Source organism: Notolabrus celidotus, chromosome 15 (genome assembly GCF_009762535.1).
Source record: "Notolabrus celidotus isolate fNotCel1 chromosome 15, fNotCel1.pri, whole genome shotgun sequence".
Classification (NCBI taxonomy): Eukaryota; Metazoa; Chordata; class Actinopteri; order Labriformes; family Labridae; genus Notolabrus; species Notolabrus celidotus.
In genome coordinates this window covers 8,911,055-8,927,504 of record NC_048286.1, presented here as the reverse complement: position 1 = coordinate 8,927,504, position 16,450 = coordinate 8,911,055, and the positions used below count along the sequence as shown (strand labels likewise).

At 39.7% G+C, this 16,450-nt stretch overlaps 2 protein-coding genes across 9 annotated transcripts in view; one reads left to right on the top strand and one right to left on the bottom strand.

The window, feature by feature from the left end:
* Positions 1-4,225, top strand: part of acss2l (acyl-CoA synthetase short chain family member 2 like) — a 28,139-nt gene extending 23,914 nt beyond the window's left edge. For all 3 annotated transcript variants that reach the window (XM_034702653.1, XM_034702652.1, XM_034702654.1), the window contains 7 exons: positions 210-266; positions 1,215-1,295; positions 2,205-2,313; positions 2,616-2,684; positions 2,864-3,040; positions 3,505-3,579; positions 3,677-4,225. In XM_034702653.1, the coding sequence (XP_034558544.1) occupies positions 210-266; positions 1,215-1,295; positions 2,205-2,313; positions 2,616-2,684; positions 2,864-3,040; positions 3,505-3,579; positions 3,677-3,804 (696 nt within the window). In that variant the 3' untranslated portion in view covers positions 3,805-4,225. The remainder of the gene's footprint in view (positions 1-209; positions 267-1,214; positions 1,296-2,204; positions 2,314-2,615; positions 2,685-2,863; positions 3,041-3,504; positions 3,580-3,676) is intronic.
* A 1,981-nt stretch (positions 4,226-6,206) lies between these two features.
* LOC117826325 lies at positions 6,207-15,910 on the bottom strand. Of its 6 annotated transcripts, none has more exons than XM_034702293.1 (12): positions 13,699-13,834; positions 11,781-11,875; positions 11,058-11,153; positions 10,338-10,433; positions 9,618-9,713; positions 9,012-9,038; positions 8,910-8,981; positions 8,622-8,771; positions 8,372-8,494; positions 7,762-7,869; positions 7,012-7,125; positions 6,207-6,603 (listed from the first exon to the last, which is right to left on the bottom strand). In XM_034702293.1, exons 1-12 carry the CDS (start codon positions 13,808-13,810, stop codon positions 6,553-6,555), a joined length of 1,140 nt encoding a protein of 379 aa, XP_034558184.1. In that variant the 5' UTR covers positions 13,811-13,834; the 3' UTR covers positions 6,207-6,552. The 6 variants fall into 6 exon arrangements, with proteins under 6 accessions (XP_034558184.1, XP_034558189.1, XP_034558188.1 ...); XM_034702294.1 differs by adding an exon at positions 15,799-15,910 and having other exon boundaries at positions 6,208-6,603; positions 8,910-9,038; positions 13,699-13,814; XM_034702295.1 differs by adding an exon at positions 15,200-15,291 and having other exon boundaries at positions 6,208-6,603; positions 8,910-9,038; positions 13,699-13,814.
* Between the last annotated feature and the right edge of the window lie 540 nt (positions 15,911-16,450).

Below are 16,450 nucleotides of genomic sequence, written 5' to 3'. Positions count from 1 at the left end.
TACAGTCACAGTCTCATGACAGTCGCTGGTTCGACTCCTGGCCACGACCCCTCACTGCATGTCTTCCCCCACTCTCTCCTCCTCACATTTCCTGTCTCTCTTCAGCTGTCCTGTCAATATCTCTAAGAGATGGGTGCTAGACAACAAACATAATAAACACCTACAAATGAATTATTTTAAGCTTCAAATGTAACTTTCTCTCTTTACAGGGAGGTCATGTTTTGACTCCTCTGCCTGCAGCCACGCCGCTGAAACCTGGCTCTGCTGTAAGTGACAACATCTCTTTCAACATCCATAATGTCATACTCTCATTCTTTATACACATCTCAACCACACTGCAAGAAAGTCCAGTCTTACCTGATTTATTTGTCACATTTCTGTCAGAATATCTCGTTACACTTAAAGCTCCTGTTGGGAGTTTTTAGAAGTCTGAAACCACTGTTGTGGGGTAGGTGTCAGACTGAGTGATTAGAGCTGATACAGGCTTTTTTCACACGTATCATGCCTACCACTCGAGGAGTGAGACATTGGACTGTAAAAACAGGGAATAGTGAGATTTTTTTTGTCAAGAACGAATAATTAAACATGTACAAGACAAAATCAGCACAGACTGCTTTGTCCACAGGGAGCGCCAAAGTCAACACATACAGAAAGCTCCTCACAGGAGCTTTAAATAAGCCCCAGTGACCTCACAAATCCAGATGTAAATAGTTGACTGTAATGAGTACTGATGGCTGCCAATGCAACACGCAACGTTTTCTTCAAAGTTTCTGGCTTTTACATCTTGTTTCAAGAAACGTAACTACAAAAATGTGGCTGCTGTACTAGCAGCAATGTTTCCTCATCACTATCAATTTAGTCAAATTTTTGCTTGTACAATCTTGAAACACGATTTGTGTCAGGACTAGTCAGGTCAATGGGACTAGTGTTAAGTGTAATAAGACATTTTGGCTAGCAAAGAGACAAATACACCTTTAAGATTTGAGTGTTTGAAGTGCGCATTGATATTTCTTCTGTACTTCTATATTTGTGTAACATCCATCTGTATTTTCAGCCAAACCCAGGCAGGAGCTGTAACTTTTTTTCATATTTTGCCTCTGTGTAGATTATAATCTGTGCAGATTATAATCCAGGTTACGATCAGACAGAACACTGGAGCCTGTTTAATAAAAGAAAACGGTTATCTGACATTAAATCCCCATCTCATATTTCAGACCTTTCCGTTCTTCGGGGTAGAGCCCACAATCCTCAACGAACACGGAGAGGAGCTGGAGGGCGAGGCCGAGGGTTATCTGGTAAGTTTATATTCAGGTCTACTCAACTTTATTCCTCCCTGTGGGGAGACGTGTGTCCTGCTGTCGGTCACACACATCAACAGATACACACAGCGGATAGGAGAGGAAGCTTGAAAACTCTGCCTGCTATATGATGAAATGGAAGAAAACAGACTATTTAATAAGCACAGTTTAATCTTTAAACCTCTGTTGTAGTCGACCATTAGTTTAAGCATATTTTCTGTTGTATTCTAGTCTCTTTTAGCTGATTTCATTATTTTTCTCAGACTTTTTAGAAGAATATGAATAAAAGAAGAACAAATATGTCAGGTTAAATACTACCTGTAGATGTCATGGCACTTCTAAACGTGGTCATTTCACCTATTGTACTGCTTATTTCACTCTTTATGATATTCTGCTTTATTCTTACATGTACATTAGCCTTTTCTTTTTTGAGTACTACATTTGATTAGTTTTATTCATGCATTTCCCCTTGAAAACAAAATATAGTTTTTAAAAATTGGTGTAAAGTGGCCCTAGTTGGCCTAGCACTTTATGAGAGTGCCCTATGAACAGAGGCCATAGTCCGCCTCACGGCAGTCACTGGTTCAACTCCTGGACACAACCCTTTGCTGGATGCCATACCTCACTCTCTCTCCCCACATGTCCTGTTTCTCTTCAGCGGCCCCATCAATAAAGATAATAATAAGAATAAGGATACAACGCCCAAGAAAATAACTTAAAACAAGTGCTGAAAAAGTAGGGCTTAGTTTTAAAGCTAAAGCCAAAAATCACAAACCTCAGATGTTCACAATCTGCACAGAAAACAAACTGTTTGTCCTTTAATGATCCAGACGGATTAAATCATTCGGGTTATTTTTGTAACCCTTCCTCTCTTTTGTTTTGTGTATTTTCTGTGATTTGTTGCAGGTCTTCAGGAGGCCCTGGCCTGGAATAATGCGTACTGTGTACAAAAACCATGAACGCTTCGAGAACACCTACTTCAAGAAATTCCCCGGCTTCTATGTAACTGGTGATGGTAGGCTACAAAAAACACACAGCAAACTTAAACTTTTGGCATAATAGGAACTACAAAAAAAGGCACAGTCACCAGAGAAAGCTTAAAATGTAAAATTTTGGCATAATTTAAACAAATTTAAAGCAAATTTAAACTTTTGGCATAATAGGAACTACAAAAAAAGGCACAGTCACCATGCTGCTTCACAGATTGTTTGTTAAGTAAAGCGGGAGTCTAGATGCCAAACATAACTCGAGCTTGACCTCTCAGACATAAAAACTCTTTTAAGAGTTATGCAACTTCTGTTGTCCTCTCTCTCTCAGGCTGCAGGCGAGATAAAGACGGATATTACTGGATCACAGGAAGGATAGACGACATGCTGAATGTGTCAGGTACCGTACTGCTAACTATCTGATAAGACAGCCGACCCTCAAAACAAACAAAACAACAACTTATCAGTTGTTATCAACAACTTACTATAGTTTAACATACAGTTTGACTCAAAGCCTTTTCCTCTTATGTTTATTCATTTCACTTTTTTATCTTTTGGGATTTCTCTTGTGTTTTTCAGGCCACCTTATGAGCACAGCGGAGGTGGAGGCAGCTCTGACGGAGCACCCAGAGGTGGCAGAGGCGGCGGTGGTGAGCCGGCCTCACAAGGTAAAGGGCGAGTGTCTGTACTGCTTCGTCACCCTCAAAGACAGCCGGGAGTTTAACCACACGATGGCAGAGGAGCTCAAGAGACTGGGTAAAGGCTCAGACACAGAGGGATTAAAGGAATAGTCCAGTCAAAATGTTGTAGATTAAGGTTTTTTGTGTACTGTTTTTTTCTGTCTCAATTTATCGGTGTATGGCATAAGATAAAATATAATAGATATGCACAATGTATGATATAATATACAATACAGAATATTATAAAATATATTACACAATAGATAATATTGAATATGATATAAGATTTGTGATCTATGACAAATAAGATACAGTAAGATGAAATGGGAAAAGAGAAGACTCTCTTGAAGGGTACTAAAAGTTATCTTGGTTTCAGTTCATTTTGTCTTACTGCCACATTCATATTTTCACACTTAGTTTGTTATTGTCTATCCATACAAAACAAAGCACTTCACTAAGGAAAATGTAATAATTTAATCATGGTAAGGTTTAGCAAAGTATTCTTTACTGTCCTGATTCATTTCTCTGTTCTTCCGTCAGTGAGAGAGAAAATCGGACCCATCGCCACGCCAGACTTTATTCAAAATGCTCCTGCACTCCCGAAGACTCGATCAGGTAACAACACCTTTTTGTTAACAAACAACCTCCTCCTCCTCCCCTACTCAGTCAGTAACGTCTGTCTTTTCTTCCCCTGACTCCAATCCATTTACAGGGAAGATCATGAGGCGAATCCTGCGGCAGATCGCCCGTAACGAGAAGGACCTAGGAGACCTTTCAACCCTGGCCAACCCCAAGGTGGTGGAGGTGCTGTTCAGCCAGAGGTGTGAAGCTGCAGCCTGAACTGACATCCTCACTCTCTCTCTTTATGCTGTGTAACAATACAGACAATCACACACTCTGCTGGTTTTGGATCAGCTTCTGTGTGCTCATGAGGGCTCTTTGGGACTGATTTAGGGGACTTGGATCAGAAAACTATACCACTGACAATTAAATACTTAAAAATGTTGTTTTTTATTGAAAAATCTGACGTTAGCGTTGCTTTTATGTACATATTCTGCCTTTTGGTTGTTGTTGCTTTGCAGTTAGGCTTACATTTCAAACTGATTTACTATCGTCTCGAAAATTGTTGCTCCAATTCTTATTTCTTTGTAATGGAGTATGTCTTGATTTTGAAAAATCAGCTTTGCAAAGCCTACTGATGTAAATTTTAAATCTGTGATATATTTCTAGGTCCTGGGAATAAAGTGTAAAATTTTACAAAGCAAGTTCATTTAATGTGCACAATAACCATGCATGTAAAATCAAAAACTATATATATATATATATATATATATATATATATATATAGTTTTTGATTTTACAAAGTCAAATGTGTTGAAAACAGAGCACCATACGCTACTAATTGAAACACTTAATCAAACGAACAAATGGTGCAGATAAGTATTAAGAAAAGACAAACAAAAACAACCAAAGAAACAAAAACAGTGCTGCCAGTTCATAGAGATACATAAATAGTGTTTCAAAATTGTTATCACTAAAGTAACAACTCAGGAATAAAATAAGGTGACATGAATACTTGGTGTAAAGAGGTTTAAATTTTGGTTCACCAAATCCCTCTAATGATGACGAGTTAACTCTCTCAAATTTACTATTTGTTGGGTTTGTGCAAACGCAGCTATTACCTTTGTAAAACATACAGCATGTCTTTGAGCCAATGCAAGAAGCAGGGGGGTGAGGTAGACTTCCATGTGAGTAGAATACGTTTTTTAGCAACCACCATCCCTAAATACAGAGCAATCTAAATCATAGACAACTTGAATGTCTGTGCAGAGCATCCAAAGATGGACAGGTTGTGGTTGGGTTGAATGTCTCTGGAATTGGCTTTTGAGAATAATTCAAAAAAATTGAGGTTCAGAAGTTGTGCAGTACAGGGCAAAACCAGAAAAGATGTGCCATAGAGTTTGGCAGAACAGCATCTATCAGATTCAGAAGACACTGATGGAAAGATGTGATGCAGTTTTGTCTTTGAAAAGTGCAGTCTGTGCATCACCTTGTACTGGATTCATCTGTAGCGTGAGTTGATAGAACAACAATGAATCCATGACATTGCTTCTTCCCAAAACTGTCTGTGGGTTTTTGAGGCACAGCAGCTGATTGTCGCCCTCATGTGGCAGGAATCATCCTCTGCTGCTCTCTGCATGTTGCCCTGCTGTAAAAGCCCTTTTAGTCTCAGCCAGCACTCTCTGCCTTTTGTCTTTTAATGATGCGCAGAGCACGCACACTCACTCACACAGACTCAAGCCCAATCACACAAACTTTACCGGAACACACACACACACACACACACACACATTCTTGTTTTTGCCCCTCACGAGGTCCACCAGTTTTTTGCTCATTTATGGGGTCCACCCTTTCCAGTGGTCCTACAGTGTTGTAAAAAATCAGGCAAGATAAAAAAAAATTCCCAAACACAAAAATCACTTCAAATTAACAAAATTTTAAACTTTTGTCTTCCCGCTAGTTTTTTGGTCACTTGTGGGGACCGTTTCTAACATAAGGTAGTTGTGAGGTCCAGTGTCACACACACACACACATTTCTTGTTTTTGTGTATTTGTGGGGTTCCAGGTTACTATCTGGGGCCCATTAATGGTCCCTACTGCACACAGACACTGACTGCATTAAGGATCTATATTTCAAATTAAATTCTCTTCTTTCTTGCTTCCTTCATTCCATTTATTTTCCCTTTACACCTGAAATTTCACATGCCTTGTTAGGTCATTAACTACTGTGCTATCATCTTAACAAAGGATTATCAACGATAAGACAGGGTAGTAACATGGTAATCAAATAACCCTGGAGTTAAATGTAAGCACAGTTTTTCACATCACATACGTTAGCCTAGTTCTACTCTCCTAACACTGTTGATTCACCGCGCATTATCATGAAAAACAAACTTAAAATAAGACTTGAGGCAGCTATGCTATGAGGCTAAAAATAAAAGGAAATGCTTTCAACAAGTAATCCTGAGGAGCATGTATTTATTTTACCAACAGGTCAATGATCAGACTGCGCTTTACACAAAACAAAAAAAAAGTGGTAACACTTTGTTTAACGCGTATCTCTATAACGTCATTATAAAAATATTTATAACGAGGTTATAGCACTGTATAACTATAGAAACACTCATAAATGATCTTAATGCTATATAACAATAATAACTGTTATGATTATTGTTATAAAGCATTATAATAATTGATGAGCGTTTATAACTATATGTGTACAGTGCTATAAGGTCATTATAAATATATTTATAATGCGTTATAGAGACAGGTGGAAACAATACAACAAAACAGACCTTGAACAAAAAAGTGTTGGAGGGCAAACTGAAAACATGTCTCCATACTCCCGATCAGCGAACTGCTTTCATTACAATTTTCTTCTCATGGCAGTTATTCTATTTTTGATGAAATACTTGACTGCTTTCCAGTCTCTTTTTTGCAGCGCTTGCGGTACTACAGAAATGCAGCGCTCACAAGTCGCTTTACCTGGATCATCTTGCCTCACAATGAACTTCTTCAGATGTTTTTCTACTGCAGCAATCTCCTCTGTTGTCCAACGCTGTACAGCAGCTTGCTTACCTAAGTAGACAGAAAGAGATTACATTTTGATTGTGCCACATGCTCAACAGGAGCAACTGAGGTTCAGTATCTTGCCCAAGGATACTTCGACATGTAGCCAGGGGAGGATTTGTGTTCATTAATAATGTTGACGCCTTCAGTGAGAATCTATAATGTTAATAGTCATGAAAATAAAGAAAACCCATGAAATGAGAAGGTGTGTCCAAACTTTTGACTGGTAGTGTATATATATATATTTGAACCATTGTCACACAATGGGCCACAGTCCCTTCCTGGGTAGGAAGCTCTTTTAGGTGGATTAAGAATTCAGGGACATGCTTTTATTCAGCGATATTACCATCAACACCTTAACATTAAAAATAATGGAGTGGCACTGGCCCAAAAGAGGATGTAAGTCCCAAAGCTTACCTCTCTTTCTTGTGGACACACTCTTTTTTTGGACTTGTGATGTGGAGGTACATCCTTGCAGGGATGACATGCTGACCTCATCTTCTGACCACTGTTGTTCTGGCATACTGACATCTAGACACAAAAAGAACTTTATTAAAGAAAGAAGACATCAAATACAGAGAAACTGTCACTACAGTGATTATTATCTTGTAATTTATAAGATCATTTAGTATATGGCATTTGTGTCTCTTAAATCCCCCCTCCAATCATCCTTTGTGTCTCTCTTAAAGCGTTCTCAGTGCTCTTTAAATTGGGATTATGAAGTTTTTAGCCAAAATCACAAAACCTGCCATTTCCCAGGGCTCTTCTTCTGCAGAGCGCCAGTAGCTCATTAGTAATGTGTCTTTGAGTCGTGGGCGGAGACGGCGCTGCTCTGCACCCTCCCCCATTCACGCGGACACTCCCACGCTGCTGAGAGCTAGGTCTTTACACTAGGTTGAAGGTTGAAACCCTGCAGCCCTTCCACCACAGGTTGTTGCATCACAACCCCGGTCTGTCTGAAACTGCCAGTGTGCGTCTGCGTTTAGTTCACAGCAATTTGAAGGAAGAAATATTCAGAAATGCAATGTCACACTTACTTTTCTGCTGATATGTCCTGTAGCATCAGAAAATGCCACATGAACATCTGAACAACATGAAAAACACGATTTTCATGGGAGGGGGTCTTTAAGAGGTAAAGATCAATCTGCTTTCATCGTTCAAGCTCACCTGTTGAAGACGCTGCCTGGCTTTGGACATGTGATGTGGAGGTACATTCTTGCAGGGATGACATGCTCTCCTCATCTTCTGACCTCTGTTCTCCTGGTAGACTGACGTCTGGAGACAGAAAAGGTTTATTCAACCATGCAAGACAGACATGTTGACCCTAATATTAAGTAGTCAGTAAAGCTAGCTTGATAAGGATATTAATCAAATAAATGTTGTGATTGTGACAGTAGTGTTCAAGGGTATAAAGATTTTTAAAATGATCCGTAGTAAAAATGTATGCCATCGCCAAAGGTTCACACTGCAAGACAGTATTTTTAACATTGGTATTCTGTATCCATCAATGTCACTTTTGAATAGTGAGCTGTTACTCAAATAATAATCATGAAGGGGTATTCGAGTACTCGAGTAATCGTGCCCATTCCTTCTAAAAACTTTCAAAAAAATCTGAATATGTCATATTCACAATAAAGCCTAAAAAAGGAACACACTTGGTATCAATTTACAAAACAAAATGGGGAAATAAAATTGAGTCAGTACCAGGCTCACTAGCAAAAACAACAGACATGTTCACAGTCATAGACACACATACAAGAATCAAAAACAGGCTTACAGGGTGGCAAGAGCTTCTTCTCAGCCTCTGTGAATCCCTTTCAGGCTTAGAAATGGAAGTGCCCTCTGTGCTGTCGTCATCTGAATCGTAGAGACACCCAGCAAAATCTTGTACTCTATCCCACTGAAGAAAGGGAGACATGGAGATATGATTTTTTCCTTTTTGTTGACACAGTAGAAAAACAAATGGCAATGGAAAGCACCCATCAGCTAAGTAACCACACTGTTTTAAATAAGTTTTAGGAGCTTACCATGAGACTTTTTGTGCGTCTCAGTGATGGAACAAGTACATTATCTGATTGCTCGTTGGAATGGTTGCTTGGAGAAGCCTCATCGCAGGTTTCGTTCACAACACTTTCTGAACCGTACGAATGATTAGAAACCTCTGGTCCACTATCCATCTGCAAAAAAAAAAAAAGGCTATGTACAAACATTCATACATACATACATAAATGCACAATCTATTAAAACCAGAAACAGGTTTATACAATTGCTTGACTAAAAACATTTGAATTAAATTAAAAGCATCAAAGGCATACCAGAGTGTTTTCTGTTATCTTCCTGAGAACATCACGGTGTGGAGTGGGACTTTTGTTCTCCATAAAGTCCTCATCAGTTTCATCACTTTCTGAATAATCAACGAGCGAAAACCCTTGGACAGTAAAAACCTAAACATAGATAAACAGAGAAAAGTGAATTGATGGTGGTATCTGCTAACTAGAAAAGTTACCCAAAGCAAAAACTGTTTCCTTCTGAAAGCACAGCATGGTCTTTATGAGGTATTAGCACCTTCTCATAACCCATTACAAGGGTTTTCAGTGGGTTACATTCTAAATATTGCTTTAAAACATGTACCAGCTCAGACAGTGTACAATTCTTAATGTTAAAATCAAAGTTCAGATTATGCCAGGTGTGGGACAGTGGCATAAAAACAGTTTCAGTGAGAACCATACGGAAGGACCCCATAAGGGTGAGACTAGAAACATACAAGTGTGTAACAGTATGTGACCTGGTCCCACTGGGAGAGACTAAAGGAAGAGTGTTTCTGTGACATAAATGACCCCATAAGGACAAGACTGGAAACGTGTGTGTGTTTGACATTAACTGGTCTTCATCACACCACCCAATAAGTTATCATGACTGCATTAAAGTTATTTGTGAACACTGGCCCATTTCTGTAGTAGAACAACATCACACACAAGTCACCACAGATAATAGTGATGACTGTGTCTACAATGTCATTTTACCTGTGGTTGAGTCTCATCTGGCTTTGATTCCTTGTGGAGCATCTGATGTACAGGGCTGGTCTCTGTCTCTACTGCAGGAGTCTGAGGGTCTGTCACCTGACATTTAGATACCAGAAGAGAAGATCCTTAGAACTGACAGAGATTATAACTGTATGTAGATACATTCACAGGCTAATAAGGTTCCCTAGTGGTAAAACAGGTTCTGAAACAGTACAGACCTTCAACCTCAGAGCACAGCATGGTCTTTATGAGGTATTAGCACCTTCTCATAACCCATTACAAGGGTTTTCAGTGGGTTACATTCTAAATATTGCTTTAAAACATGTACCAGCTCAGACGGTGTACAATTCTAAATGTTAAAATCAAAGTTGAGATTATGCCAGGTGTGGGACAGTGGCATAAAAACAGTTTCAGTGAGAACCATACGGGAGGACCCCATAAGGGTGAGACTAGAAACATACAAGTGTGTAACAGTATGTGACCTGGTCCCACTGGGAGAGACTAAAGGAAGAGTGTTTCTGTGACATAAATGACCCCATAAGGACAAGACTGGAAACGTGTGTGTGTTTGACATTAACTGGTCTTCATCACACCACCTATTAAGTTATCATGACTGCATTAAAGTTATTTGTGAACACTGGCCCATTTCTGTAGTAGAACAACATCACATACAAGTCACCACAGATAATAGTGATGACTGTGTCTACAATGTCATTTTACCTGTGGTTGAGTCTCATCTGGCTTTGATTCCTTGTGGAACATCTGATGTACAGGGCTGGTCTCTGTCTCTACTGCAGGAGTCTGAGGGTCTGTCACCTGAAATTTAGATACCAGAAGAGAAGATCCTTAGAACTGACAGAAATTATAATCTTATGTAGATACATTCACAGGCTAATAAGGTTCCCTAGTGGTAAAACAGGTTCTGAAACAGTACAGACCATCAACCTCAGAGCACAGCATGGTCTTTATGAGGTATTAGCACCTTCTCATAACCCATTACAAGGGTTTTCAGTGGGTCACATTCTAAATATTGCTTTAAAACATGTACCAGCTCAGACAGTGTACAATTCTTAATGTTAAAATCAAAGTTGAGATTATGCCAGGTGTGGGACAGTGGCATAAAAACAGTTTCAGTGAGAACCATACGGGAGGACCCCATAAGGGTGAGACTAGAAACATACAAGTGTGTAACAGTATGTGACCTGGTCCCACTGGGAGAGACTAAAGGAAGAGTGTTTCTGTGACATAAATGACCCCATAAGGACAAGACTGGAAACGTGTGTGTGTTTGACATTAACTGGTCTTCATCACACCACCCAATAAGTTATCATGACTGCATTAAAGTTATTTGTGAACACTGGCCCATTTCTGTAGTAGAACAACATCACATACAAGTCACCACAGATAATAGTGATGACTGTGTCTACAATGTCATTTTACCTGTGGTTGAGTCTCATCTGGCTTTGATTCCTTGTGGAACATCTGATGTACAGGGCTGGTCTCTGTCTCTACTGCAGGAGTCTGAGGGTCTGTCACCTGACATTTAGATACCAGAAGAGAAGATCCTTAAAACTGACAGAGATTATAATTGTATGTAGAGACATTCACAGCAGGCTAATAAGGTTCCCTAGTGGTAAAACAGTTTCTGAAACAGTACAGACCATCAACCTCAGAGCACAGCATGGTCTTTATGAGGTATTAGCACCTTCTCATAACCCATTACAAGGGTTTTCAGTGGGTCACATTCTAAATATTGCTTTAAAACATGTACCAGCTCAGACAGTGTACAATTCTTAATGTTAAAATCAAAGTTCAGATTATGCCAGGTGTGGGACAGTGGCATAAAAACAGTTTCAGTGAGAACCATACGGGAGGACCCCATAAGGGTGAGACTAGAAACATACAAGTGTGTAACAGTATGTGACCTGGTCCCACTGGGAGAGACTAAAGGAAGAGTGTTTCTGTGACATAAATGACCCCATAAGGACAAGACTGGAAACGTGTGTGTGTTCGACATTAACTGGTCTTCATCACACCACCCAATAAGTTATCATGACTGCATTAAAGTTATTTGTGAACACTGGCCCATTTCTGTAGTAGAACAACATCACATACAAGTCACCACAGATAATAGTGATGACTGTGTCTACAATGTCATTTTACCTGTGGTTGAGTCTCATCTGGCTTTGATTCCTTGTGGAACATCTGATGTACAAAGTCCCCTGGTTCAATGGGCTGCATGGCAAACACTCCTCTTCCTGCAAGAATATAACAAAGTAAACACTTCATTCTGGGCAGTCTAAAAGACGACGTCTCGTCGATGTATTACCTGCAGACAATGCTCACTCTCCCAGTTGTGATGGGGACAGCAATAAGAGGTATTTTAGCCTCCTATAAGAGGTCCCTCGTGAATAAATTCATTGATATGCAAGTACAGTGAATATCTGCAGTATTTTTCAGCAGTTTAGCCAGTTGTAACTTCCTTTTTTTGGAGATGGGCCCTCTCTCATTCTTGTTTTCTCTGTTCCGTTCCATTGAACTGAAAGTGCTGTGAGCTATCTAGTGCAGGTAACACACCAGTAAAGTGTAAGTACATCATACAACCAAATTTTCTACAAGATGAACTATCACTGTGACTTTTGACATGCAACATGGACCACAAGTTAGAAATTAATGTGGTAAAAGGATGTTCTAGTCTACTGCCCTTAAATTCTGCATGTACTGAAACTGAAGAACTGAAGAGATTCAGTATAATAGCACAGCACTGCAGCCGTCATAGCTCTTGGGAATGCCAACAAAACCTTTTTTTTATATGGATGCAACACAGAAATGTGGAATACTTTAGTTCATTTAACCCATGTTTAAAGTAGAAATGGGACCGATGTGGTCCATATAATCAGTACTTGTATTGACATAATTAATGTATATCAGACTGATGCCACTGATCTGTAAACCAATCCAGATTCTAAAATAAATAGAAATAGAGAACAAGAAAGTGCAACTTAAGGGTTCCTGTACCATTTTAAAAATCAAAATTACAGCTTTTTGAAACCTTTAAAACTCAGTAAATTAAAATTAAGACCCAACAGGCTATGGGGAACAACAAGGAAATAACTGAATTCCATACATGTGAATAATGACGTCTACTTTTAATATTTTGTAATGCAGATGTCTTATCCCTCTTCACTATCTCTCCTCACCTAGTCTTTTCATGTGTTCAATTCGCCATAACCCTATGGAAACAAAGGTCCCCAGTTGGGGGAATCTGAGAGATACAGAGCAAAAAATTGCACTAATCATGACAGAATACAGCCATGGTGAACATCAAATTAGACAGCATACTCTGGGTTGATTCATTTTCAGTTACTTTATGTAAATTGTGAGACTAATGTTTGAATAATGGCTCATAGTGGCAGATGGTTCCAAGCTGTGACAAAAATTGGCATTTTGGAAACCTTGCCTGAACTTTTGGTCGTATAATGTCTCTATTTTTGTCTGCTTAACTTTATCAGAATCAACCTTTGCAAAGACAATGTCAATATATTGTACTATAACTTGATAGGGGTTTAACGCTAGGGCTCCATCATTCTAAAGGATACTCATCCTAAATAGTATTTTTTAAGGCGAGACTGAAATTAATTTTGTTTGTGCTGTGTGTCCTATCTTCATTTACCCTTCATCAGTAACACATATACCGATATTTACACATCTCAACAAATTCTCAGAGTGTTCCCTTTACTATGACACACAAGTATTCAAATAGACCTTGTGGTTGCAGAGATATACTCATTTTATCATGGGTAAGCAATTTTCAAGCAGAGGCCTAAACCACAGCCAGGCTAATACCACAGCAACACTGGATATTTTAGTAGAATATTTTAACAAAGCACTCTGACTACCTTGTCTGGACTGTAAAATATCACATTAATTTCTATCACTCTGATTGAAATTCTTTTACAAAAGCAAAAAAGCCACACGTAACCCTGAAACACAAATAAACTCTGCCCTGTCGTTATATATCCACTTCACTGTTTTGCTTTTGAAATGCATAAGTTGGGTCAAGGAACCTTCTACCACTTACCTTTGTAACTGTCGACGAGTCTTGACATAAATCCAGACTTGTCAGTGCAAGACAGAATATATGTCATTGCATCATCTACAGGCTTGATTCTTCTTCTCCTTGTGGACATCATGGCTCTGTGAAAATAATTTGAATAATTACTACACATTCAGTATAAGAGAATTGTTCATGTCATGTTTATATTGTCATGAGTTGCCTAGATTGCTAGCTGCTGATATAAAACAATTATTGAAAACAAACCGCAGTGTTTCCCCTGGCTTTACAGCATGCTGCCCTCTTCTCTCTCTGTCTGGCTATAGGTGTGTGTTCACGTGTTTGTTTGTGTCTACATCGGTGCAGAGCTTCACCAATCATTAAACAAAGCAGAGAAGTGTAGATGCACGACGATGAAGATGAAGACCGTCGGACATTAAGAGTAATATTTTCTCCGCTGTGCGTCTAATCTTAAGAAATTAAAGCTCTGTGTTCCTGTGACAGGCTGAGTTATTATCTGAGGGGCTCAGTGTTAGCTTGGTCTCTACCTGCAGCAGGTGTGCTGTGTGAATCAGTCTCCTCTTCAGTGAGGATTTTTACCCCCGGTGTGCGTTAGTGACAAAAACACAACCGGGGGACGTCTGTTTAATATTTGACGTTTTTGTCGCTCTCACCGTAAAAAGCTCCGCGTCTAGACCTTGATTTAATCCAGTTTGTTGAAACATCAGACACATTTAGTAAGTTTAGATAAACTCCTTGGCATCCAGAAGTGCCGTCAGCTTACTGTTTGTCCAGAGGTCCAGAGCTCCTGTTACTGCAGGTGCATTCAGGGACCGTCGTAATAGTGCAATGTGAGAATTAGATATAGTGTTCACATGAAGAATGTTTTCTTTTTGACTTTTTTGCAGGCTAGATTATTTAACATAAGATATTACAAAAGCAAAAGTGTTAAAAGAGTGAAATGTTGCCGATGTTATTACTTAGTAGATAGATAGAGGCTGTAAACCTGGGGGAAACACTGGTAGTAGTTGTAGTAGCAGTAGTAATAGTAGCAGTAGCAGTATAATAGTAGTGGCAGTTATAGTAATAGTAACGGTAGTAGAAGTAGTAGTAGTTGTAAGTTTCCACTCCACTGAATCACAGAGCCCCATCAGCCTGAGCGATAGCTCGCTGCAGAGCTCTGATTCTCGGCTAAACAGTGAACGCAACATGCACGTCTTCTATGTACAGTTTCAGAAAAACATGCACCCAAACATGAAGAGCTCAGACCCGTGTCTTCGGTAAACACAAACTATTTCTAAGGCTAGAAGAGTCAAAACGCTACCAAATATAACGGGAATAGTATCAAACTCTCACTGACAAGTCAACCTGATGAAAACAACCAGAGCTGAGCCAGCTGAGCCAGCTGATACAGTATTACAGCTCCGAGACACAAACAACACGGAGTCAACATCACGGGATTTATGACAGCATAACTGGGGAGGGGGGTATGTTGGCATAAAATATAGTCTTATAATAAAATGCTCACCTGTTGTGGCTTGTGCTAGGAGCCGGCTAACATCACAAACTAAGCTCAGGTCGCAGGTTTAATCCTCTCGATCATAATATGCACATACTCTTGGGATGGTCTGATTTAATGATCTTCGACATGGCATGTTTAGGCCACTCTTGCGCAAACTATGTTTAAATTATAGTTAAATGGACACTATGATAGTAAAGAGGAGGTCTCCCCGGTAACATTGATGTAACATGTGTCTGTGTTTACTTTCTGTCCGTGACGTCATGACGCAGGGAAGTGAGACACTACGTCCATAGGAGTTGTATTAAAGATCGCTAGCTGCTACTGTTAGCACCGCAATGCTAATAATGGCTAAAGATAAACTTTGTTACATTGGTTGAAATAGTCTTTACATAATGGGAGCAATCAATACACACAAGTGATCTGCAAAAATAAAAAACAACAGACCATTTTAGCAGCTGCCAGCCTGTGCAAATAAAATCTAATAATTTAAAAGCCTATTATATAGCTAATGCTAGTAGCTAATGGTAGCAGCTAACAGTTATTGTAATAAAGCAATTAACGTCACAAAAATATAAAGAATATAAATTGAACAAAATCATGCCTACCTGTTGAATGCTGATATATCACTTAGTTGTTGTAAATGTGGTAAAATATTCAGGTTTCAAGTTTATATTCCATCTTCAGCCACGTTCCTCTCTGTCTTCTGCTTCTGCTTCTTCTTCTCACATTCACGGCAGATAGCACAGCAGAAGCAATCTGATTGGCCAAGAGATAAATCCAAGGGGCGGGACTTCCGGAAGTGTGTGCACACACTTCCGGAAGTGTGTAAAAGTGCGGTGGCACCTTACAGGCGATAGTTGGCGATCGTGAGAAAAAAGTTTACACACACTTTTACACACATTTCAAGTTTTTGCTACCTTGTGGGCCAAGTGAAGAAAAAGCAAGAGGAGCATCAGGGAGGGCCACTGAGCTCATTTTGATTGAAATCGGAGTGGGGCCCACCATTTTGGGCCCCACACGGGTGTTGGGCCCCCCGCCGTTGGTGTGCTCCCGGTGCTGGGATCCCACAACGTGACAAATGCAAGTGCACACACACACACACACACACACACACACACACACACACACACACACACACACACACACACACACACACACACACACACACACACACACACACACACAGGGCTTTAATGCTGTGAAGTGGAGCAGCAGGGGGCAGCGATTACTGAAGGGACAGAGAGCCGGAGATGCAGA